The sequence below is a fragment of the Rhamphochromis sp. 'chilingali' genome (genome assembly GCF_963969265.1).
Source record: "Rhamphochromis sp. 'chilingali' genome assembly, chromosome: 3".
Taxonomy (NCBI): domain Eukaryota; kingdom Metazoa; phylum Chordata; class Actinopteri; order Cichliformes; family Cichlidae; genus Rhamphochromis; species Rhamphochromis sp. 'chilingali'.
The window spans coordinates 21,623,531-21,641,811 of record NC_137931.1 but is presented as its reverse complement, the minus strand read 5'-3'; the positions used below and the strand labels follow the sequence as shown (position 1 = coordinate 21,641,811).

General features: G+C 41.9%; 1 protein-coding gene across 4 annotated transcripts; it reads left to right on the top strand.

The window, feature by feature from the left end:
* Nucleotides 1–441: 441 nt before the first annotated feature.
* Nucleotides 442–18,281, top strand: LOC308393554 (signal transducer and activator of transcription 1-alpha/beta-like). 4 transcript variants are annotated; one of them, XM_080877416.1, is made up of 25 exons: nucleotides 442–551; nucleotides 3,745–3,875; nucleotides 4,627–4,771; nucleotides 4,857–4,952; nucleotides 6,546–6,632; nucleotides 6,719–6,797; nucleotides 7,175–7,266; nucleotides 7,445–7,596; nucleotides 8,045–8,203; nucleotides 8,309–8,401; nucleotides 8,816–8,875; nucleotides 8,964–8,984; nucleotides 9,081–9,171; nucleotides 9,299–9,340; nucleotides 10,006–10,095; nucleotides 10,192–10,290; nucleotides 10,383–10,518; nucleotides 10,828–10,883; nucleotides 13,686–13,780; nucleotides 13,869–14,008; nucleotides 14,254–14,442; nucleotides 14,528–14,603; nucleotides 14,684–14,780; nucleotides 16,949–16,999; nucleotides 17,936–18,280. In XM_080877416.1, exons 2-25 carry the CDS (start codon nucleotides 3,748–3,750, stop codon nucleotides 17,966–17,968), a joined length of 2,307 nt encoding a protein of 768 aa, XP_080733542.1. In that variant the 5' UTR covers nucleotides 442–551; nucleotides 3,745–3,747; the 3' UTR covers nucleotides 17,969–18,280. The 4 variants fall into 4 exon arrangements, with proteins under 4 accessions (XP_080733542.1, XP_080733540.1, XP_080733543.1 ...); XM_080877414.1 differs by having other exon boundaries at nucleotides 13,683–13,780; XM_080877415.1 differs by having other exon boundaries at nucleotides 455–551; nucleotides 3,748–3,875; nucleotides 13,683–13,780; nucleotides 17,936–18,281.

The window sequence follows — 18,281 nt, the reverse complement described above, 5'->3', positions numbered from 1 at the left end:
TTTCTTGTTCCAGAATTTTTTTCACATGTCAACGATCAAACATAATTTTTAAGTTAAGTTTCAGTTTCAGAGTTGTAGGCGTCCTTGCAGCTTTCGCTTTCTCTGAAAACACGTGGTCACTCTTGGCTCTTCTCTGTACTGACTTTCTCCCTCCGAAAAGCCTGCGTCATGTTGCTTTAAACTCAATTAAAAATACATTTTATGTACAGTGTCGTTCTCTTTGACTTTGTACAATGACAAAATACATCTTGACTCTTGATGTTATACTTACAGGGGCAGCTTTAAACAAAAAAACTCCTGTGTATTTTTTTTCAGGCATGCTTGGTAGCTGTCAACAACAGCCGTTTTTCCCTCTTTGTGATTGGCTGTCTCGTGGAAAAGGGCGGGGGCTTGTCGTAAATGGTGTGCGGTGATTGGCTGATAGTGTTCCGTAAAGTAAGCTGCGCCACTGGAGTAGAAAAAAAGGTAGGAGAGCTGTTAGGGACTCAAGCGTTTTCGGAAACACAACTTACTTCCCGTGGAAGCTTGTTCACGTTACCTTTACATTAAAGGTAAGTTACATGACTTACATGTTCAAAAGGTGACGTTGTTTTATATTAATCGCATCTGTGACCCTTTTACACAGCAAGCCGTGCTAGGAGAGCACTTAAACTTGCTAATCGGTAATGCTAAAAAAAAACGACTCCTGCAAACACTTGATGGCAGTTTACGGGATATAAGCGTTCCTCTGTGTATGTGTTAATATTTGTGTATCTGTCCGTAGCCGTTATTTAAATCAACTCTTAACTTTTTACACGCTTACGTCCATACCTCCAACCATTAGGGGTCCGAAACGTAAATAATTACCTGTCAACCCCGTGTAAAAGTCGGGATCTTAGTCGATGTGTAACACCAGATAAATTATTGTATATGCCGATCTCTCAGGTGAGGCACCAACATATAGATAATCTATTGAGTCTTGTATTGTTAGACGTTAAAATAAGGGGCTCTGCTTGAATCTTAAAAAAGACACATTACCGATTAGAGTTTGGCTGAGGAGAGCTGGAAAGGACCACAGGGCTGCCTTAAGTGACTTGGGGAGCCAGAAAGATTAAAAATTAAAGCTGTGAAATGGATTTATTGGCTATGATCGTCTCATGAATGTGGAATTAGGTCATATATATATAGATACACATACGTTTAAATACTCTTAATGATATATTTTTTAACTGATGCTGGAGGCAGAGTCGCATTTGTGGGGAAATTGAAACCTAAGCTGACCTTAGACGCCTCCTACATTCAGGTTTAGCCACTTGGAACAAGATAAATACAGATAAGATTGCGTTTGATTTAAAAAAAACAACAACAACAAAATGTTAATTTGTCTCTTCTTTAGCTGTCAAACAATCCTGTTTTACAATATGGGAATTAATCTGTGCAGCTAATTACAGTTTGAGCTTCAGTGTCTATGAAATCCAGCTACTTTTAACAGAAATCAGTGTTGGATGTTCCTTTACATCATCACACACATCTTTTTTTGTTTTTACTTTCTGATCTTAAGTCAGAGCACAACTGAGCCAGGAAGGAGGCGGGTGGCAGCCCGCGACAATCCTCGAGTCAGCACTTATCATTTCACAATTTCTCACACTGTAAACAAGCAGCTGGTTTTCTGTAGTGAGAAAAATGTTTTGGAGCTTCCTGACCTTTGTCTTCTGTCCACAGTGATGCAAGGAGAGTCAGAAATAAAAAAATATTTTCAATTAGATCTTCAAATTATTGAATTATCCTCATATATTTATGGATTTAAGATGAGTTCTTAGAAAACCAAGCTCAGAACAAATGACTAAAAAATGTTTCCTTTATTTATTCAGGATTATTATACACTTCTACACTGTATATAAACTTTAACTAAGTATCCACGTCTAGCGAATTCTCAAAAAGCGTAAATTCCCTTTAAAGGGTTTTTTAAAAAGTCTCAGATTTCTGCCACTTTTATCTCACAGCCTCATGATAATAGATTCTGTATGTTTTTATTAACTGTTGTGTGTCTACAGCGGAAGACTGCAGACAGAAATGTGACATACATGTCGATAAATTTACACACATGATCTGCTTTTGTGGGCGTTTAATAACCCAGCTAGGGTTTTCTTCAGTCTTTGATGACACACCAGTGAAAAAGTATATAAAATCAGACTTTTTCTGCTTATTTCCAGCTCCATATTTTCACTCCTGGACTCTGCTAGAGTAGCTTTGCATGATTCCCAGATTAGAATAATAATAATAATAATATTATATGGCGGCGATCGTGGCTCAAGAGTTGGGAGTTCGCCTTGTAATCGGAAGGTTGCCGGTTCGAGCCCCGGCTCCGACAGTCTCGGTCGTTGTGTCCTTGGGCAAGACACTTCACCCGTTACCTACTGGTGGTGGTCAGAGGGCCCGGTGGCGCCAGTGTCCGGCAGCCTCACCTCTGTCAGTGCGCCCCAGGGTGGCTACAATGTAGCTTGCCATCACCAGCGTGTGAATGTGTGTGTGAATGGGTGGATGACAGGTTGTGTAAAGTGCTTTGGGGTTCTTAGGGACTAGAAAAGTGCTATACAAATACAGGCCATTTACCATTTTTATTTATCTCATACTTGGTCTCCAGTTCATTCTCTGTCTAAGCTGTTTTAGCTCCTTCACTTTTAAGCTGACTTTAAGCAGCTCTGATTGGCTGCCCCTCACTATCAAGACTTTTGTTGCACATGTTAGAAATATGTGCCCTCCATGACATCATAAAGATCAAAGAGTAGGAAAAGGAATTTTTGAAACTGAGTATTTAGAGCAGTCTGAGGCTAGAGCGATTACTCGCACATACACTGTCCTCATTATTTGAGGCTCTGGTGCATGAACATCCACCACGAAACAGGATATGTATGACAGAAAAAATGCTTTAACATTTCTTATCTGTGAAACTAAAATGGTGAATAATCTTGCCTGATGCTCGGTAGAAAAGCCTGTATATATGTAGCCACCTTTTGTGCTTTTTAGGAAAATGATGAAGCTGAGCAATTTGGCCATCACCTACCTGTTGTTTTGAAACTGAGTGGCACTGATTACCTCTTATTTCTGACGCTAACACAGATAAAAAGCAATAAAATTAAGTTCATGTTTAATTAGCAAGATGTGAAAATACAGATTTTAGTGAAAAAACGCACCAAGAGAGTTTATTTTATTGGCATCGCTGAGCAGGGGAAGTATGGGCTCAAAATGTGGTCATAAATATTTTGTACTTGTAAAAAAGATTTGTATGTGTAAAAAAAAAAAAATTTGTGCATGCGTAAAAAAGATTTGTGTGTGTAAAAAAGATTTGTGTGTGGACTTAGCCCAAAAAAACCCCTGCAAGTTACAAGTATGAATTTTGACCCTATTTTTCTTCCTTTAAGCTGATTGGTCAACGTCATGTCAATCACAAATTCTGATTGGATTGTTACATTTGTGATTGACATGACATTCACCAATCAGATGAAAGGAAGAAAAATAGGGTCAAAATTCGTAGTTGTAACTTGCAGGTTTTTTTTGGCTAAGTCCACACACAAATCTTTTTTACACACACAAATCTTTTTTACAAGTACAAAATATTTATGACCACATTTTGAGCCCATAGGGAAGAGGCTATCTCACTGCTGGTCATTAGTAAGAATGCAGCTTTTAGACTCTCCCGTCTTTTGCGTAGACTGTGCCACATCGTGCAAAAAATGTCCTGACAGAGCTGCTTTCATTCACCAGAAGATGGCGCAGTGGGGCCAGCTTCAGATGCTGGACAGCAAGTACCTGGAGCAGGTGGATCAGCTGTACGATGACTCGTTCCCCATGGACATCCGTCAGTACCTGAGCAAGTGGATCGAAAGCATCGACTGGTAAGAAGTCCGAATAAAGGGCAGCGTCTTTTTTTTTTTTTTTTTTTGGCAAACGTTTCTCATCGACTCGTTTGAACCATTAAAAAGTTGTTTTTATTGTAATACCTGTACTGATTTACCTGAATTTTTTTTATCTGGCATATCCCCTCCATACAATAAAAAGAGGAATAACTAACACTAAAACAAGAAAATCAAAGGTTGCAAAGTAAATCAAAGCAAAGGTTAAACTGGATGTCCTGATGGAAAAGAAAACTGTAGGTGCATTTGTATCGACATCGTAGACCAAACAGAAGCGAGCTCACACTTGTGGACGTGGATCTGGATCTATGGTCCTGCACTGGAAAACAACAGGGTCACCAAGGATATGGAAAGCTTCATGACATTGTATCCACAATGCAGGGATATCTTTGCGCATATTGAGAGTTTTGGTTCAGCTGCAAAAATTTAATTACATGTGGGGGAAAAAGTCCTCACAGCCCATAAAATCCTGGTTGTAAAAGTGCAGAAATACCTGTCCTTCATCATCATTTCAGCATCTGTTCATTAACTGTTCCATTGCTAGATTTTTATCAGACCAAAGCAAAAGTGTTTGAGCTAATGAGACTGATAATCATGGACTTCTCAATATTTGGATAAAGGTTTTGTTGAAGCACAGCATTTGCTGAAAACCAATTTGTAACCCTTTCAAGGTTAACCCCAAACTGAGCGTCTTCTGTTCATGCTACTCAAAGACTTACTGTGGTCTCCTCAGGGACACGGTGGCCATGCAGGACTCTCTGGCCACGGTTCGTTTCCACGACCTTCTCGCTCAGCTGGACGACCAACACAGCCGCTTCGCTCTGGAGAACAACTTCCTGCTGCAGCACAACATTCGCAAGATCAAGAGGAACTTGCAGGTCCGACCCTGGATTCGAAATACTTCTGTGTGAGGCAGGTTAAATTCCTTTATGTAACTAAAAGTACGAGCGGTTCTCTCTCCAGGATCGCTTCCAGGAAGATCCCGTCCACATGGCCATGATCATCTCCAGAAACCTGAAGGAGGAGCTGAAGATACTGGAGATTGCAAAGAGCACAGAGGTAAAAGCTGCAGCTCGGTTTCGTTGTTAGAACATAACTATGACAGCAGAATAACACCCGACAGATCTAAATCCTTCCGTTAATCAGACTCTGGCTTTAAATACACATTTACTTTTAGGCTCACACATCTGGGGTTTAAATTATAGACGAGTGTTCAGGATTCAAACAGCTTATAGGTGGATTACAGCCAGCTTCTGGTGCAGGTAGACCATCGTAAATCCTACCAGATGCAACTTAAAGCAAGAGAAAAGATGCTTTCAAGACAAAAATAGCTGAACAAATGATAAGAATTGTATTACTTTTCCAACTTAATGGCTGCTTGAATGCTCCAAAATCATGCTGATGCATGGTGCGTACACGTCTGCATGCTCTATGAATCAAAGCCCAATATGCACACAGGGACTGAGTTCTCATTCTTCAAAATGAAAAACCAACAGAAACAACCTCAGAATCAGCTTTTTTCTTATGTACTATAACTTTAGTGCATTAAATAAAGCTGTAAAAACCATTTCACCTTCATGCTGTTTATATTCTTTTACTCTCACAGAGTAAAAAAATAAATCATCCTTTTTTTGTTTTTTTTCCCAGTAATTTTTCATCTGCATGTTATCTTTCCACTCAAACACAGAAATTTCTATTTCACAGCCACAAGCCGTAATCAGAAGATTAAAGCAACCTTCTACTAGATCTAAAAGATAGAAAGAATTGGAAAGGATCTACTTCATTACACCCCTTATACCTATTTTTTTTCATGTATAAAACTGCAACGCTTGTGGGATAAATTACTTTTAATTTAAAAGGAAATACCATCTGTCCATCCATCTATCTTCTTCCGCTTATCCGGAGCCAGGTCACGGGGGCAGCAGCCCAAGCAGAGATGCCCAGGCCTCCCTCTCCCAAGCCATCCCCACCAACCTCCTCCACTTATCTGGAGGAACACCAAGGCATGCCAGCTGTGTCCTGGGTCTGCCCTGGGGCCTCTCCCGGTGGGACATGCCTGGAAAAGGAAATACTTGCCTGTGATATCCTCATTGATCCCAGAGTGATGTTTTTGGCCCTGATGAGAAACTGGCTAAAATTTGCTCCTCTGCAGACAGATCAGTGGACAAAACTATGACCCAAGTGAAACGTCTACAAGTCAGAACACTTGTCAAATACCCGAAAAGTCTGAACACCTTAAAACTACAGCAAGTGTTCCTTCTTTATTTAGCATGTTTTGCGATTCTGTTTTCTTCCCTCTTCTTTGTTTTTACTTTTAAATGCCTTATCTAGAAATCTGATTAAACATGAGGGTAGCAGCACGGGTTTCTGTTCATCTACACCACATACATTAAGACTGATGCAGTTTTGCTATCAAAACTACGATATACTCTGTGATAATGATGCTTAATGTTAGCTAAGGAGAGCGGATTTTGTCTTAAGATTGAGACACTTGGAGTGGGTGTAATCTTGATCTGATTTCGTTGTTTAGCAGAACTTTAACCTCTATGTCTAAATTAATACCTGAATTCAGTTTCACTTTTCAAGGTACCGAAGAGTCTAAACCTGTTTCTGTTTCAGAGACGTTAAAATGTGTGACCTCTGTTTCGGTAGGATGAGACTGATGGGGCAGTGTCGGCCATGGTGGTGGAGAAACAGAAGCTGGACAACAAAGTGAAAGAGATGAAGCACATAGTCCAGGTAAAACTATTACGCAGCGTGTAGGTCCCAGCTCGAGGTTGGCCCGGCTCTGCTGGAAAATCTCTAATGGGCTCTTTGACTATCAGGTGGTGGATCAGAACATTAAGAACGTAGAAGACCTGCAGGACGAGTATGACTTCAAAGTCAACACACTGAAGAACAGAGGTGAGGAAATCGTCCAGGCTCAGCTGTAGAGCCAAACCCCAAAATGTGATTGCAGTGATTTGGATGGCTGAGGAAGTACTTTTGGTAATACAGTGAAGATCAACATGTCAAGGGGCAATTTGAGTTATGGAGGCAGAGAAATAATTTCAGAGAGCTGACGGAGTTTTGAGGTTTTGAGCTAAAGCGCACTTGTTGCCAAATGCGGTGATCTGATCTTAAAAAATTGGAACAAAGTAGCTCGTGTTGGTAAAATTACAGAGTGAAAGGCCTTTTCCAAACTGACATATATTAAATGCTCTTAAAAGTTCATTTAAAATTCAATCTATGTTGCTTCCAAGTTTTAATTGTGTGCATTTTTTTTCCTTCTTCCTCCACAGAGAATGAAATGAACGGCATGACGGTGAAGGACCTGGAGAAGGAGAAGATGACAGTCGGGAGGATGTGCTTTGAGCTGAAAGCCAAGCGTCAGGTGACGAGAAACACGACTAACATATAATCCCTTTGAGGTCACTGGGCTGTAACAATAAAGTCATTTTGATCTTATAAACTTTTTCTTTCTGAGGAGTTTTAAACGCCATAACAGGACATTTGATGTGACTGATGCGATGGACTCTTGGGTGTGGGTTTTTTTGTTTTGATTTTTTTAGGATGCTGTGCTCGGGCTGAACGAGCTGCTGAACGTCACTCAGGCCCTGCTGGCAGAGTTGATCTCCGAGGAGCTGCCCGACTGGAAGCAGCGTCAGAAGATCGCCTGCATCGGTGGCCCGCCCAACGCCTGCGTGGACCAGCTGCAGAACTGGTGAGCCGCCCTCTCCATCCCATCTCTTCCTCTTTAATCGCCTCTTTCTTCACTTCCTCTTCTGCTTAGCCATCAATCTTAGTGTCTTTTTCATTCTTCCACCTATATTTAATATTTCCCTCACCTTCCTCATCGTAATTTTTCCATCAGTTTTTTTTCATCAGTTCATTTTGATTAAACACCTGCGAGGATGTGAACCTGTTTGAGAAGAAAGGTTAAAGGGGTTTAATAAGATGTTAAAATAGTTTGATAAAAGACGTAACATGGTAGATAAACAGATGAAAGTGGTCACTAAACGATATGGAAAAATCCTAAATGGAGGAGATAAATGACTGAAAGTAAATGGAGAACCAAAAGTAATCCAGGGTACAGTTCATGAACAGTTCTTCGGTCGACTGGGTGCTTCATCTGGTGTGTTATCTGATCTTCTGTCCTCGCCCTCCTGCAGGTTCACGGCAGTAGCGGAGAGTCTGCAGCAGGTCCGTCAGCACCTGAAGAAGCTGCAGGAGCTGGAGCAGAAGTTCACTTATGAGAACGACCCCATCACAGTGAAGAAGGCTTACTTGGAAGGCCGAGCTCTGGAGCTCCTCAAAAACCTGCTGTCCAAGTATGAAACCCTTCACTCTTTATTGTTATCATTATTATTATTATCATTATTATTGCTGAGTGTTGTTATTATTGGCTGTTAACCTGGATTCTGATCTGTGTGAAGCTCTCTAGTTGTAGAGAGGCAGCCTTGCATGCCCACCCACCCACAGAGACCACTGGTGTTGAAAACAGGCGTCCAGTTTACGGTGAAACTTCGGTAAGAAGTTAAATGTGAAGTGTTTACGTGTCTTTCTGCCCTGACCACTAAATCATTTTTACATTTATATAAGTTATATAATAATTCATATAATTTCTCATTTATATAATTTCTAAAAAAATAAATAAAACAGAACCAGTTTATTACCACTCTTGGTCCTGTCATGCTTGGTATTGATCCAATACTGATACCAACATTGGTATCCATACTATCTATACATCCCTGAGCCTGGCTCTGCTGGAGGGTTCTTCCTGTTAAGAGAGGGTTCTTCATCCCACAAAATAAATAAAATAAGAATTTTTCCTTCTTTGTTTTGTACCCAAATGAAATGAAAACGCAGAAATTGCGTCAGGTGATGTTTATCTGTTGGTGAGCGTCAGCTTCCTGTTTCAGTCTCGTTTCCTTTCGGTTCAGGTTTCTGGTGAAACTGCAAGAGTTTAACTACCAGCTCAAAGTCAAGGCCCTGTTTGATAAGTAAGCAAATTCTCACCTTTGCTTTTGCCGCTTTGAATCATCATGCTGCATGTTTCCAAATATGTAACACTTTTTTTTTTCTCCTCAGGGATGTTACAGAGAAGAAAGGGTACGTCTGAAATGTAGTCATACACATTGAAATATATAACGTGTTATTCAGTAACGCAGCTGATTAATAGCTTTCCATTGATCATCTTTGAATCAGGTTCAGGAGGTTTAACATTTTGGGGACAAACACCAAAGTCATGAACATGGAGGAGTCCAACGGCAGTCTGGCAGCAGAGTTCAGACATTTGGTAAAATCAGTGTCTTAGTATTAAACCCACAGTATTCCCTTCCACTGGTTATATATTGTTTTTATTATTTAGGGAGATTTCTTAGACACCCTAATAGTGATGCCTTTCCAACTTAATCTCCATACAGCAACTCAAAGAACAGAAAGGACCTGGAAACAGAACAAATGACGTAAGAGCCTTTAAAACTTTATTCCATATAATACACAAACCTGCTCTGTGTGTTTGAGACTGCAGGTCACATACTGGCTGTTTTACAGTCATCATAGAGGCCTTCAATATGCAACAGACTCGTCTACCTGGATGTTTTTTCTTCCTCTTCTTTAGCTGTAGGAGCGCGCCCTCCTTCTCTGCGCTTATTCTCTTGTGTGGTGGAATATAACCATTAAATTAGTAATTCTGTCCAGGCCGAGTGTCACATGAAAATCACCGTTTCAGCTTCCCACGGCATGTTAGTGCGAAAGCTTCAAAATAAAAGTTCTTTAGAAAAAACTGAAGGGATTTTATAGAACTAACAGTGGCCTAAAAAATCATTTTATATGTAATGCACACTAGAAAAAGAAAAGAATTCATTGTCCCGCATTACAGCTTACATAGCTATATGGGGAACCTTGTTCTACTTTATATGTAACCTCTGTAAATGTGACGTAAGGACAGATATGGACACATAGTTTGTTTTGTTGGAGAAAGATTGTAAACTACATTTGATGTGGTTTTACGTGTAGATTGGTGATGTGGAGTGAAGTTTATTTACAGGAACGTTGCATGCTTCCTGCAGAGGCTTGGGGAAGGGTGTTGTGTGTTTTGGGTAAGCTGAGTGTGTCTCTGGGTGTTCAGGGTCCTCTGATCGTCACCGAGGAGCTCCACTCGCTCAGCTTTGAGTCGGAGCTGCAGCTCAACCAGTCCGGACTCGACATCAAACTTGAGGTGAGACCCGCCCTTTGTTCATGCTCAGAATTAAACTGGAGTTGATAGAGGAGATTAAACCCTGCTGCTTCCTGCTGTCGTTTTATTTATTTCTAGGCCATTTCTCTGCCCGTGGTCGTCATCTCCAACGTCTGCCAGCTACCCAGCGGCTGGGCCTCCATCCTCTGGTACAACATGCTGACCACGGAGCCCAAAGTGAGAACACGCTTTGATTTCAGTCCGCTCCTAGCACCTCCACGTACCCTCGCTTTTGTCTCTTACCAATCTCCAACTGTCATATTTTCCAGAACCTGAAGTTCTTCCTCTCCCCTCCTGCGGCGAAGTGGTCTCAGCTCTCCGAGGTGCTCAGCTGGCAGTTCTCCTCCGTCACCAAGCGAGGCCTGAACCAGGAGCAGCTCAACATGCTCGCTGATAAACTGCTCGGTGAGACGCACAAAAATAACATGTGGTAATGTTTTAAGAAAATTCAAGGCCACTAAATATCTTTTAAAGTCTCTGTTTTATTCATAACAGGCTTAAACCTTAACTATAACTAAAGATCTTAACCCTCAATCTGTCGTTTCTTTACTACTGATGAAATATAAGACGATCTGAGGCTCAGAAAGCTGCAGACCAAAACGAATGGCTCAAAGTCAACAAATGGCCGACTGTCACTGCTGTGCTAATAAACTTCTACCTGCAGCACACATGAATAACCTGCAGATGTTTGTACCTGGTTGTTTTTCTGTGAAGGAACCAAAGCTCAGAGGAACCCGGAGGGACTCATCCCCTGGACCAAGTTCTGCAAGGTGAGCCATAGTCTGATAAGCCTCATTTATCCAGCTGATAATGATTTCATTTATATTCAAAACCAGGAGACTCAGAGGGCAACGTAACAATCACAAAGGTTAAAACTTAAAAAAAAAATGCAATTATGGAGGTGTTGATGTAAATAGTTACAAATAAAAACAAAGTCCGTAAAGACTGTTTGATACACTGTACTGCCAAAAGTACTCACTCGCCTGCCTTCACACACACACATCAACTTGAGTGACGTCCCATTCTTAATCCATAAGGTTTGATATGATGTTGGCCCTTTGCAGCTATAACAGCTTCAGCTCTTCTGGGAAGGCTTTCCATAGGTTTAGGAGTGTTTTGAGGAATTTTTTACCATTCTTCCAGAAGCACATTTGTGAGGTCACACTGTTGATTTGAGGACAGGACTCTGTGCAGGCCAGTCAAGTTCTTCCACACCAAGCTCACTCATCGATGTCTTCATTGACTTTACTCTGTGCACTGGTGAACAGTCATGTTGTACCAGGAAGGGACCATCCGCAAACTGTTCAAAGCTGAGAACATGATATTGTCCAACATGTCTTGATATGCTGAACCCTCTATGTTCCTTTCACTGGAACTAAGGGCCTGAGCCCAACTCCTGAAAAACAACCCACATCATAATAACCGCTCCAACAAACTTTACACTTTGCACAATGCAGTCAGACAAGTACCGTCTAGACCAGGGGTCAGCAACCTTTAACACCCAAAGAGCCATTTGGACCCGGTTTCCACGCAAAGGAAAACACTGCGAGCCACAAATACTTTTTGACATCTAAAATGAAGATAACACTGTATGTATTGTTTTTTACCTTTATGCTTTGTGTGAACAACTAAGGTGTGTTGCTTATGAAATCCATGAAGTGCTACAGAGAAAATTACATTTTATTTATGTAATGAACACATTTTGAACTCTTAAAGAAATATAACCAAAGGAAAACGATCCATGTAGCAAAGAAAAACTGTTGTGTGCCACCCTTATATCGCCTTTGGGCTTTTGGAGCGTAGCAGAGCCTTGACCTGAATTTTAAAAAATAATTGGAAAAAAGCACTACGCTACTATGCAACGGGGCGATTGTGGCTCAAGAGTTGCCGGTTCGAGCCCCGGCTCCGACAATCTCGGTCGTGGTGTCCTTGGGCAAGACACTTCACCCGTTGCCTACTGGTGGTGGTCAGAGGGCGCCAGTGTCCGGCAGCCTCGCCTCTGTCAGTGCGCTGTGGCTACAATGTAGCTGCCATCACCAGTGTGTGAATGTGTGGATGACTGAATGTAGTGTAAAGCACTTTGGGGTCCTTAGGGACTAGTAAAGCACTATATAAATGCAGGCTATTTACTAAAAAATGAAAAATAAATATTTGCATAAATATTTATTTATTTACTTATATTTATTTTACCTGGTAAATGTGTGTGGCGGGGCGTGGTCTGCAGTGCCGCTGCATGTGAGGAGGCGGACGCACCTGAGCGGCACCCGCAATCACGCCTCGCCGCCTTAACGTCTGTGCTCTCTATGCTGTTGTGTTGGTGTGTGTCGGGCTGTGAGCTGAAAAGCTACAGCCGGCTGTATACGTACAGCAACCGTGTGTGAAAAGTGGTCAATAAAGAGATGCTGAAAAGCATGTTCATGCAAATATCGTCAGGTCTGCCGTGGTATGTTTACAATGGAACTTCTGCTGCTGAACCTCTGCGCACAGTGAAGTGACTTTCATCTTTGCGCGGGACTGTAAGCGGTCATCTGTGAGGCGTGAGCGGTGTTTGTTTTTAACATAGTTCACGGTGGAGCTGCTGACATAATGTGGATCTGAAGATCCATAATTAGCCTACCAGGGGTTGAAAGTCTCGGGAAATGCACGGCGTTTCGGCGGGTATACCGGCTTCCGCGAGTGTGACGCTATTTTGAGCGACGAAAAATAATAAAATATAATTTTATTTTTATATTTCAATATCACAATAATCTTCCAATTTAGAACTACAAGTTTAAAAAGAACTAACACAAAAAATACACTTCAGCTAAATACTTGTCATTTATTTTCCCAAACCACGCGGAGCCGCAGTATAAGGGCTGCGTCTACACCAGGTTGCCGACCCCTGGTCTAGACTGAAAACTGTGATTCTTCGCTCCAGAGAACACGTTTCCACTGCTCTAGAGTCCAGTGGTGGAGTGCTTTACACCACTGCATCTGACGCTTTACATTGGCAGTCTTTGGTGATTGACTTTGGAGAAAGTCTGCATCCCACAGCTGACTGGAATATTTAGTAGTAAGGAAATTTCATGCCTGGACTTGTTGCACAGGTGGCATCCTGTCACGATACCATGCTGGATTCATTCAGTCATTCATTCACTGAGCTCCTCAGAGCGACCCAAATGTTTGTAGAAACAGTCTGCATGCACAGGTGGTGGATTTTATCCAGTCGTGGCCATGGAAATGACTGGAACACCCGAATTTTAAGATTTGGATGGCTGAGTGAATACTTTTGGCAACATAGTGTATTTATATCAGTGTCTTCATCTATATCCATCTAACAAGTGGGTATCTTTGTCATCAGCTTCTTTTCTATTGGCCCTAAGTTTACTCCCAAATAAAGCTTTTAAAGATTGTTTTAATGTTGAGTATAACTGATGCTTGAGCCACGTTCCCATGGCTGCAGCCTCCTCAGGCAGCTTGCTCCAAAGCCTTGACTCTGGAGCAGCTGCCTCGTGATCTGAGCCAACAAATATTCGCCTGTAATCACTTTTATTCATCGTGCACTGAACCAGACTTTGTGATTCGTCCAGCAGCAGAGCGCAAACGAGAAGGCGTTCCCTTTCTGGTTGTGGATTGAAGGTATCCTGGACCTGATCAAAAGACACCTGCTGTCCCTCTGGAACGATGGGTGAGTGGCGCTCTAGTGAAGCTGCGAGAGTCCGTGGGGGGAGAATTTAAGCGGTAAACATGAGTTTGTTTGTTTTCTCCTCCTGCAGCTGCATCATGGGATTCATCAGTAAGGAGAGGGAGAAGGCTCTGCTGACTGACAAGTGTCCGGGCACCTTCCTGCTCAGGTTCAGCGAGAGCAGCCGAGAGGGAGCCATCACCTTCACCTGGATCGAACACGACGTCCACGGTAATAAAGTCACTTCATTTGACCTTCATTTACACTTTCAACAACACAAAACTTGAAATTTTGAAGGTTTTCATGATTAAACGTCTCTAAAGATGTGGCTGACGAGACATTTTTATTTTGGGAGATTTCTCTACGACTTCAAATCAAACCACATGAACCAATAGCCTTGATGTCCTGTGCAAGAAGTAAGTTTGAAGGAGGTTTAGTCCTCAGATTTAATCTCTTTGGTCTCTTTTTCCACGCAGACAAGCCGGTCTTCCACTCCGTGGAGCCGTACACGAAGAAGGAGCTTTCCGCCGTCTCGCTCCCCGACATCATCCGCACCTACAAGGTAATGGCAGCGGAAAACATCCCAGAGAACCCGCTTCGCTTCCTCTACCCCAACATACCCAAAGACAAGGCCTTTGGGAAGTACTACCCCAAACCATCAGAGGGTAAGAGCTGCTGTTACGTTTGGTTTTCGCCCATAAATACTCTGATACTCTGCAGACCTTCATCCAAGCTTCATTTACCTTCCAGCTGCTGAACCGATGGAGTTTGAGGACACGGACAAGACTGGCTACATGAAGACGGAGCTCATTTCGGTTTCAGAAGTGTAAGCAGAGAGAAACAAACGCATCACGACTAAAGAGAAAGACTTAACGTGTAATCATGGTTTGTGTCCGTGTGGTTCAGACATCCGTCCAGGCTACAGGACAACATGATGCCGATGTCTCCGGACGACTACAAGGCTCTGGAGCAGTACGTGAGCCCCAGAGACATTGACGCTGTGGTGAGTCAGCACTGTTTAAACTATAAATTTGGTATTAGCCGAGCAGTAGTAAAACTTCAAAAAAGTACAACGCAAACCAGAAATGAAGGCTGTTCACCTTCAAAGTAAAAGTTGCAATCTTTGTAACCTAGGGTGCTTGGGAAATAAAAGCGTCTGGACTTGTTTAAGTTTCCTTTAACCTCCTAGGACCCGAACTCTTCCAAAGCATGCATTTTTAATTTCTTTTTGATATTTGGGCATATTGGGGCCCGATGAATGTAAAAACAAAGAATTACCAGATTTTTTTTTTTTTACCTTTTGTTTTTAAGAAAAATAAGAGCCACATATGAGGATATTCGTTTAAAATTTTGACAGAACAGTAGCAGTATAATGTCCTCGTAGGTGTATATCAGGCCCTTGTAGAGCAAAATTGAGTATTTTGGTCTAAATAACCCAAAATGTGATGTCCACATATGTGGACACCAGGTCCTAGGAGGTTAAGATGTTTCACCTCCTATCCAAGAAGCTTCTTCAGTTCTAATTGATCCTCTATCGAATCACAAAGTCCAAGGTGTGAAAACGGTGTGGGTCACAATCAGCCAAGGTGTCGGGTGTACGCCTTGTGAAGCCCAGCCCCACCCTATCATGTGATTTACTGAGGTCAGATGGCCCAGGGTGTGAGTGGGCGTTAAGGTGTCTGGGAAGGGATCTCAAAACTGGCGTATAGATGGCAGACAGTTGGCGTTGTAAACCATCGCCTCTGTTCAAAGACAGTCGTTCACAGTGGACATAGATGGCGTCTTTCACTCTCTTTTTCAAACCATCTGTCCTCTCTGTCCAAAATGTGAACATTGGCATCCTTAAAAGAGCGACCTTTGTCCTTTAGATGCAGATGAACAGCTGAGTCTTGTCCCGTGGAGGAAGTTCTTCTATGTTGTGCCATGCGTTTATGAAGTGGCTTTAAGTCCAGATGCTTTTCTTTCCAAGCTCTTTAGACTATGATGACCTGGATGACTAAGAACCTTCACAGACACTCTTTGTCACCCTTTGCCAGAGCTTTTATTTTGAAGGCAAACGATCTTGAGCAGTTGGGCAATGTCTGTAGACAAGTCCAACTGCTCACAAGGAGGTCTTTGCCAATCGGATGGGCAATACGCATTTTTCCCTAGCAACAGGTGGTTGTCAGGGACCAAATTGTCAGTACGTTTAACTGAGGCTTTAGCAATTATTTTCCCACCAACTATCACAATTCATTTCTCTCTCACAACTGGTCTGTAAGCGTGTGTGAGTGGAACTTTATTTGCTCGATCCTACATCATCACAATGACAAAATGGCGGACAAGTTAATATCACATGCTTATTGGTCATGTGTCCTCAAATCCTCAGTTTTACCCATCATCACTTGAAGTTGCTGGTTGTCATTGACTCTCTTGTCACCACCTTGCTGCTCTCTGTGTGGATGGCCCTTTCAGCACCACCTTGTGGCAGTATGCAGATTGCAGCGGGCAAGCAGGAGCCCGAGGATTTGGACTGATTCTGGTTTATCTTCACTTTCATTGTTTCCATTCGTGTGTGTGTGTGTGTGTGTGTGTGTGTGTGTGTGTGTGTGTGTGTGTGTGTGTGTGTGTGTGTACTTACTTTTTGGTGAACGAGGTCGCCACAAAACCGAGAGGTCCTGTCAGCAAGACCATCAAGTTTGGTGCAACCAGGAGGGTGAACCTGAAGATCAAACCTCCTAAAACATGTTACTGTTGTCTTCTGTCTATGCAAAGATGCAAATTAATGGAAATTTGCTCTGCATGCTCTGAATGGGGACAATTGTCCAAAACCCATCAGCAGTGATTCCCCTCACTTGGCCATCAGTTAGAAATGATGAAGGAGCTTATTGATGGCGTCTGAAAGCAGCTGGCGCTGAATCCTTACACTCTGATGTCATTTAGAGATGAAAAGAGAGACATTTTGAGTAATCTTTGTCTCTTTTTTTAAAAACATGGCAGTATAAATGACCTTCTGCCCCTGGAGAAACAGTTTTTGTTTTGTTTTTCCTCTTGGCACTGCATGATGTCATTGAAAAGGGACTTCCTTTTATGGACACCAGTTTCTAGTGTTGGGACAGGCTCCAGCCCCCCTTTACTGCATCAGCTGTTCCTGTTGTCTATCCCTCTACAATGTTTCTGTCTGTCTTCTAGGTCTGCTTTCAGGCCAACAATCTGCTGGATCTCGAAGACTTTGACCATCAGGTAGATGCAGCTTCAGCGTTGCGCTGCTGTGTGTTAAAGTTTAGTCGGTGTAGCTTTGACACACCTGCTGCATGTTGCCATACTAATGTTTAAACTCCCTCAAGTGTTTAGTACATCATCCTCACTTGTGTGGGCCGCCCAGGTAGATTAAGTTTATTTCCTTTTTTTTTTTTCTTCTTTAAAAGAAAATCCATCTGACAGGACAACACGGTCCATGATTTGGACAGCCCTCCTCGTTCTTATTTTCAAAGTTTAGGGTCCAGCATGATTTTGGAAGGGTTTCTAAAGATTTTAACATTTATTTGGCAGTTTAGCAGTCAAGACTTGATCGGAAGGCGAGAGGGTGCGAGGAAAGATGAAGCAAAGGATTGCTGGTCGACCAAACCCAAGCTTTCAGCTATAAGGCATGCATGCCTGCTAACCAGTAAACTAAACTGCACCACTGGTTTTTAGACTGGCTTCTGACATGCCAATTTCTGATATGACTTTGAACTGGTTTCTGACCCTTTTTTGACATGAGTTTTGACTGTTTTCATTTTTATTTGAGTCGGTAGCTGCGCTTGGTCTCAGTATTGTATTTTTTCACGTAATCCAGTCTGCCTCTGTGATGTTGAGCTCTGTACTGTGTGATTTAGACCACTGGCTACAGGACACATTGTTCTTCATGTAGCTGAGAATATTTCCCAGATGTATTTTGGCCTAAATTGTCTCAATTTTGTTGAAATGAGAACATTGATAATAAAAGCATGAAGCTCTTCTTCCTTGCTAACCCTGTTACCCTGTAACTGCCAGCACGTTTTGTGTTTTTCTGTTTTCTCTGTAATATTGTAGGTTCTTTACCTTACAATATAAAGCGCCTTGAGGGAACTGTTGTTGTGATTTGGAATTATATTAAAAATAAAAAAATTAAATCAAATTTTACTTATTTCTTTTCAGATGAGTGCAGCAGACTTTCGAGATGGAAACTGAAGGGAAGTCATATTCCTTTGACCTTCATTCTTCTCCTTGTACTGTACTTTTCACCAGAGGTCATCAGGTTATGTACTCGACTCTTAGATTCCTGTATGATTTTGACAGCACGGTCACCTTTCAGAAACAGGAGAAAATTTTCTCCTTTTTATTTGTACATAGTGTTTCTTTTTGATTAACTGTGAACTTTAAAGCCCTCAGTATCCTCTGCTGTAAAACTGTAGCATTTAAAACGTTTCTGCTTGCTTCATGAGAAATGATCATCATAAATGACTGTTTGGATTCATTTTATCAGTATAATAAATGCTTGTAT

Coding starts and splice junctions, on each gene's coding strand:
- LOC308393554 (XM_080877415.1), top strand. CDS start 3,748: ATGGCGCAGTGGGGCCAGCTTCAGATGCTGGACAGCAAGTACCTGGAG. Junction 3,876..4,626: donor TGGATCGAAAGCATCGACTG/GTAAGAAGTCCG, acceptor TGGTCTCCTCAG/GGACACGGTGGCCATGCAGG. Junction 7,267..7,444: donor AGCTGAAAGCCAAGCGTCAG/GTGACGAGAAAC, acceptor TGATTTTTTTAG/GATGCTGTGCTCGGGCTGAA.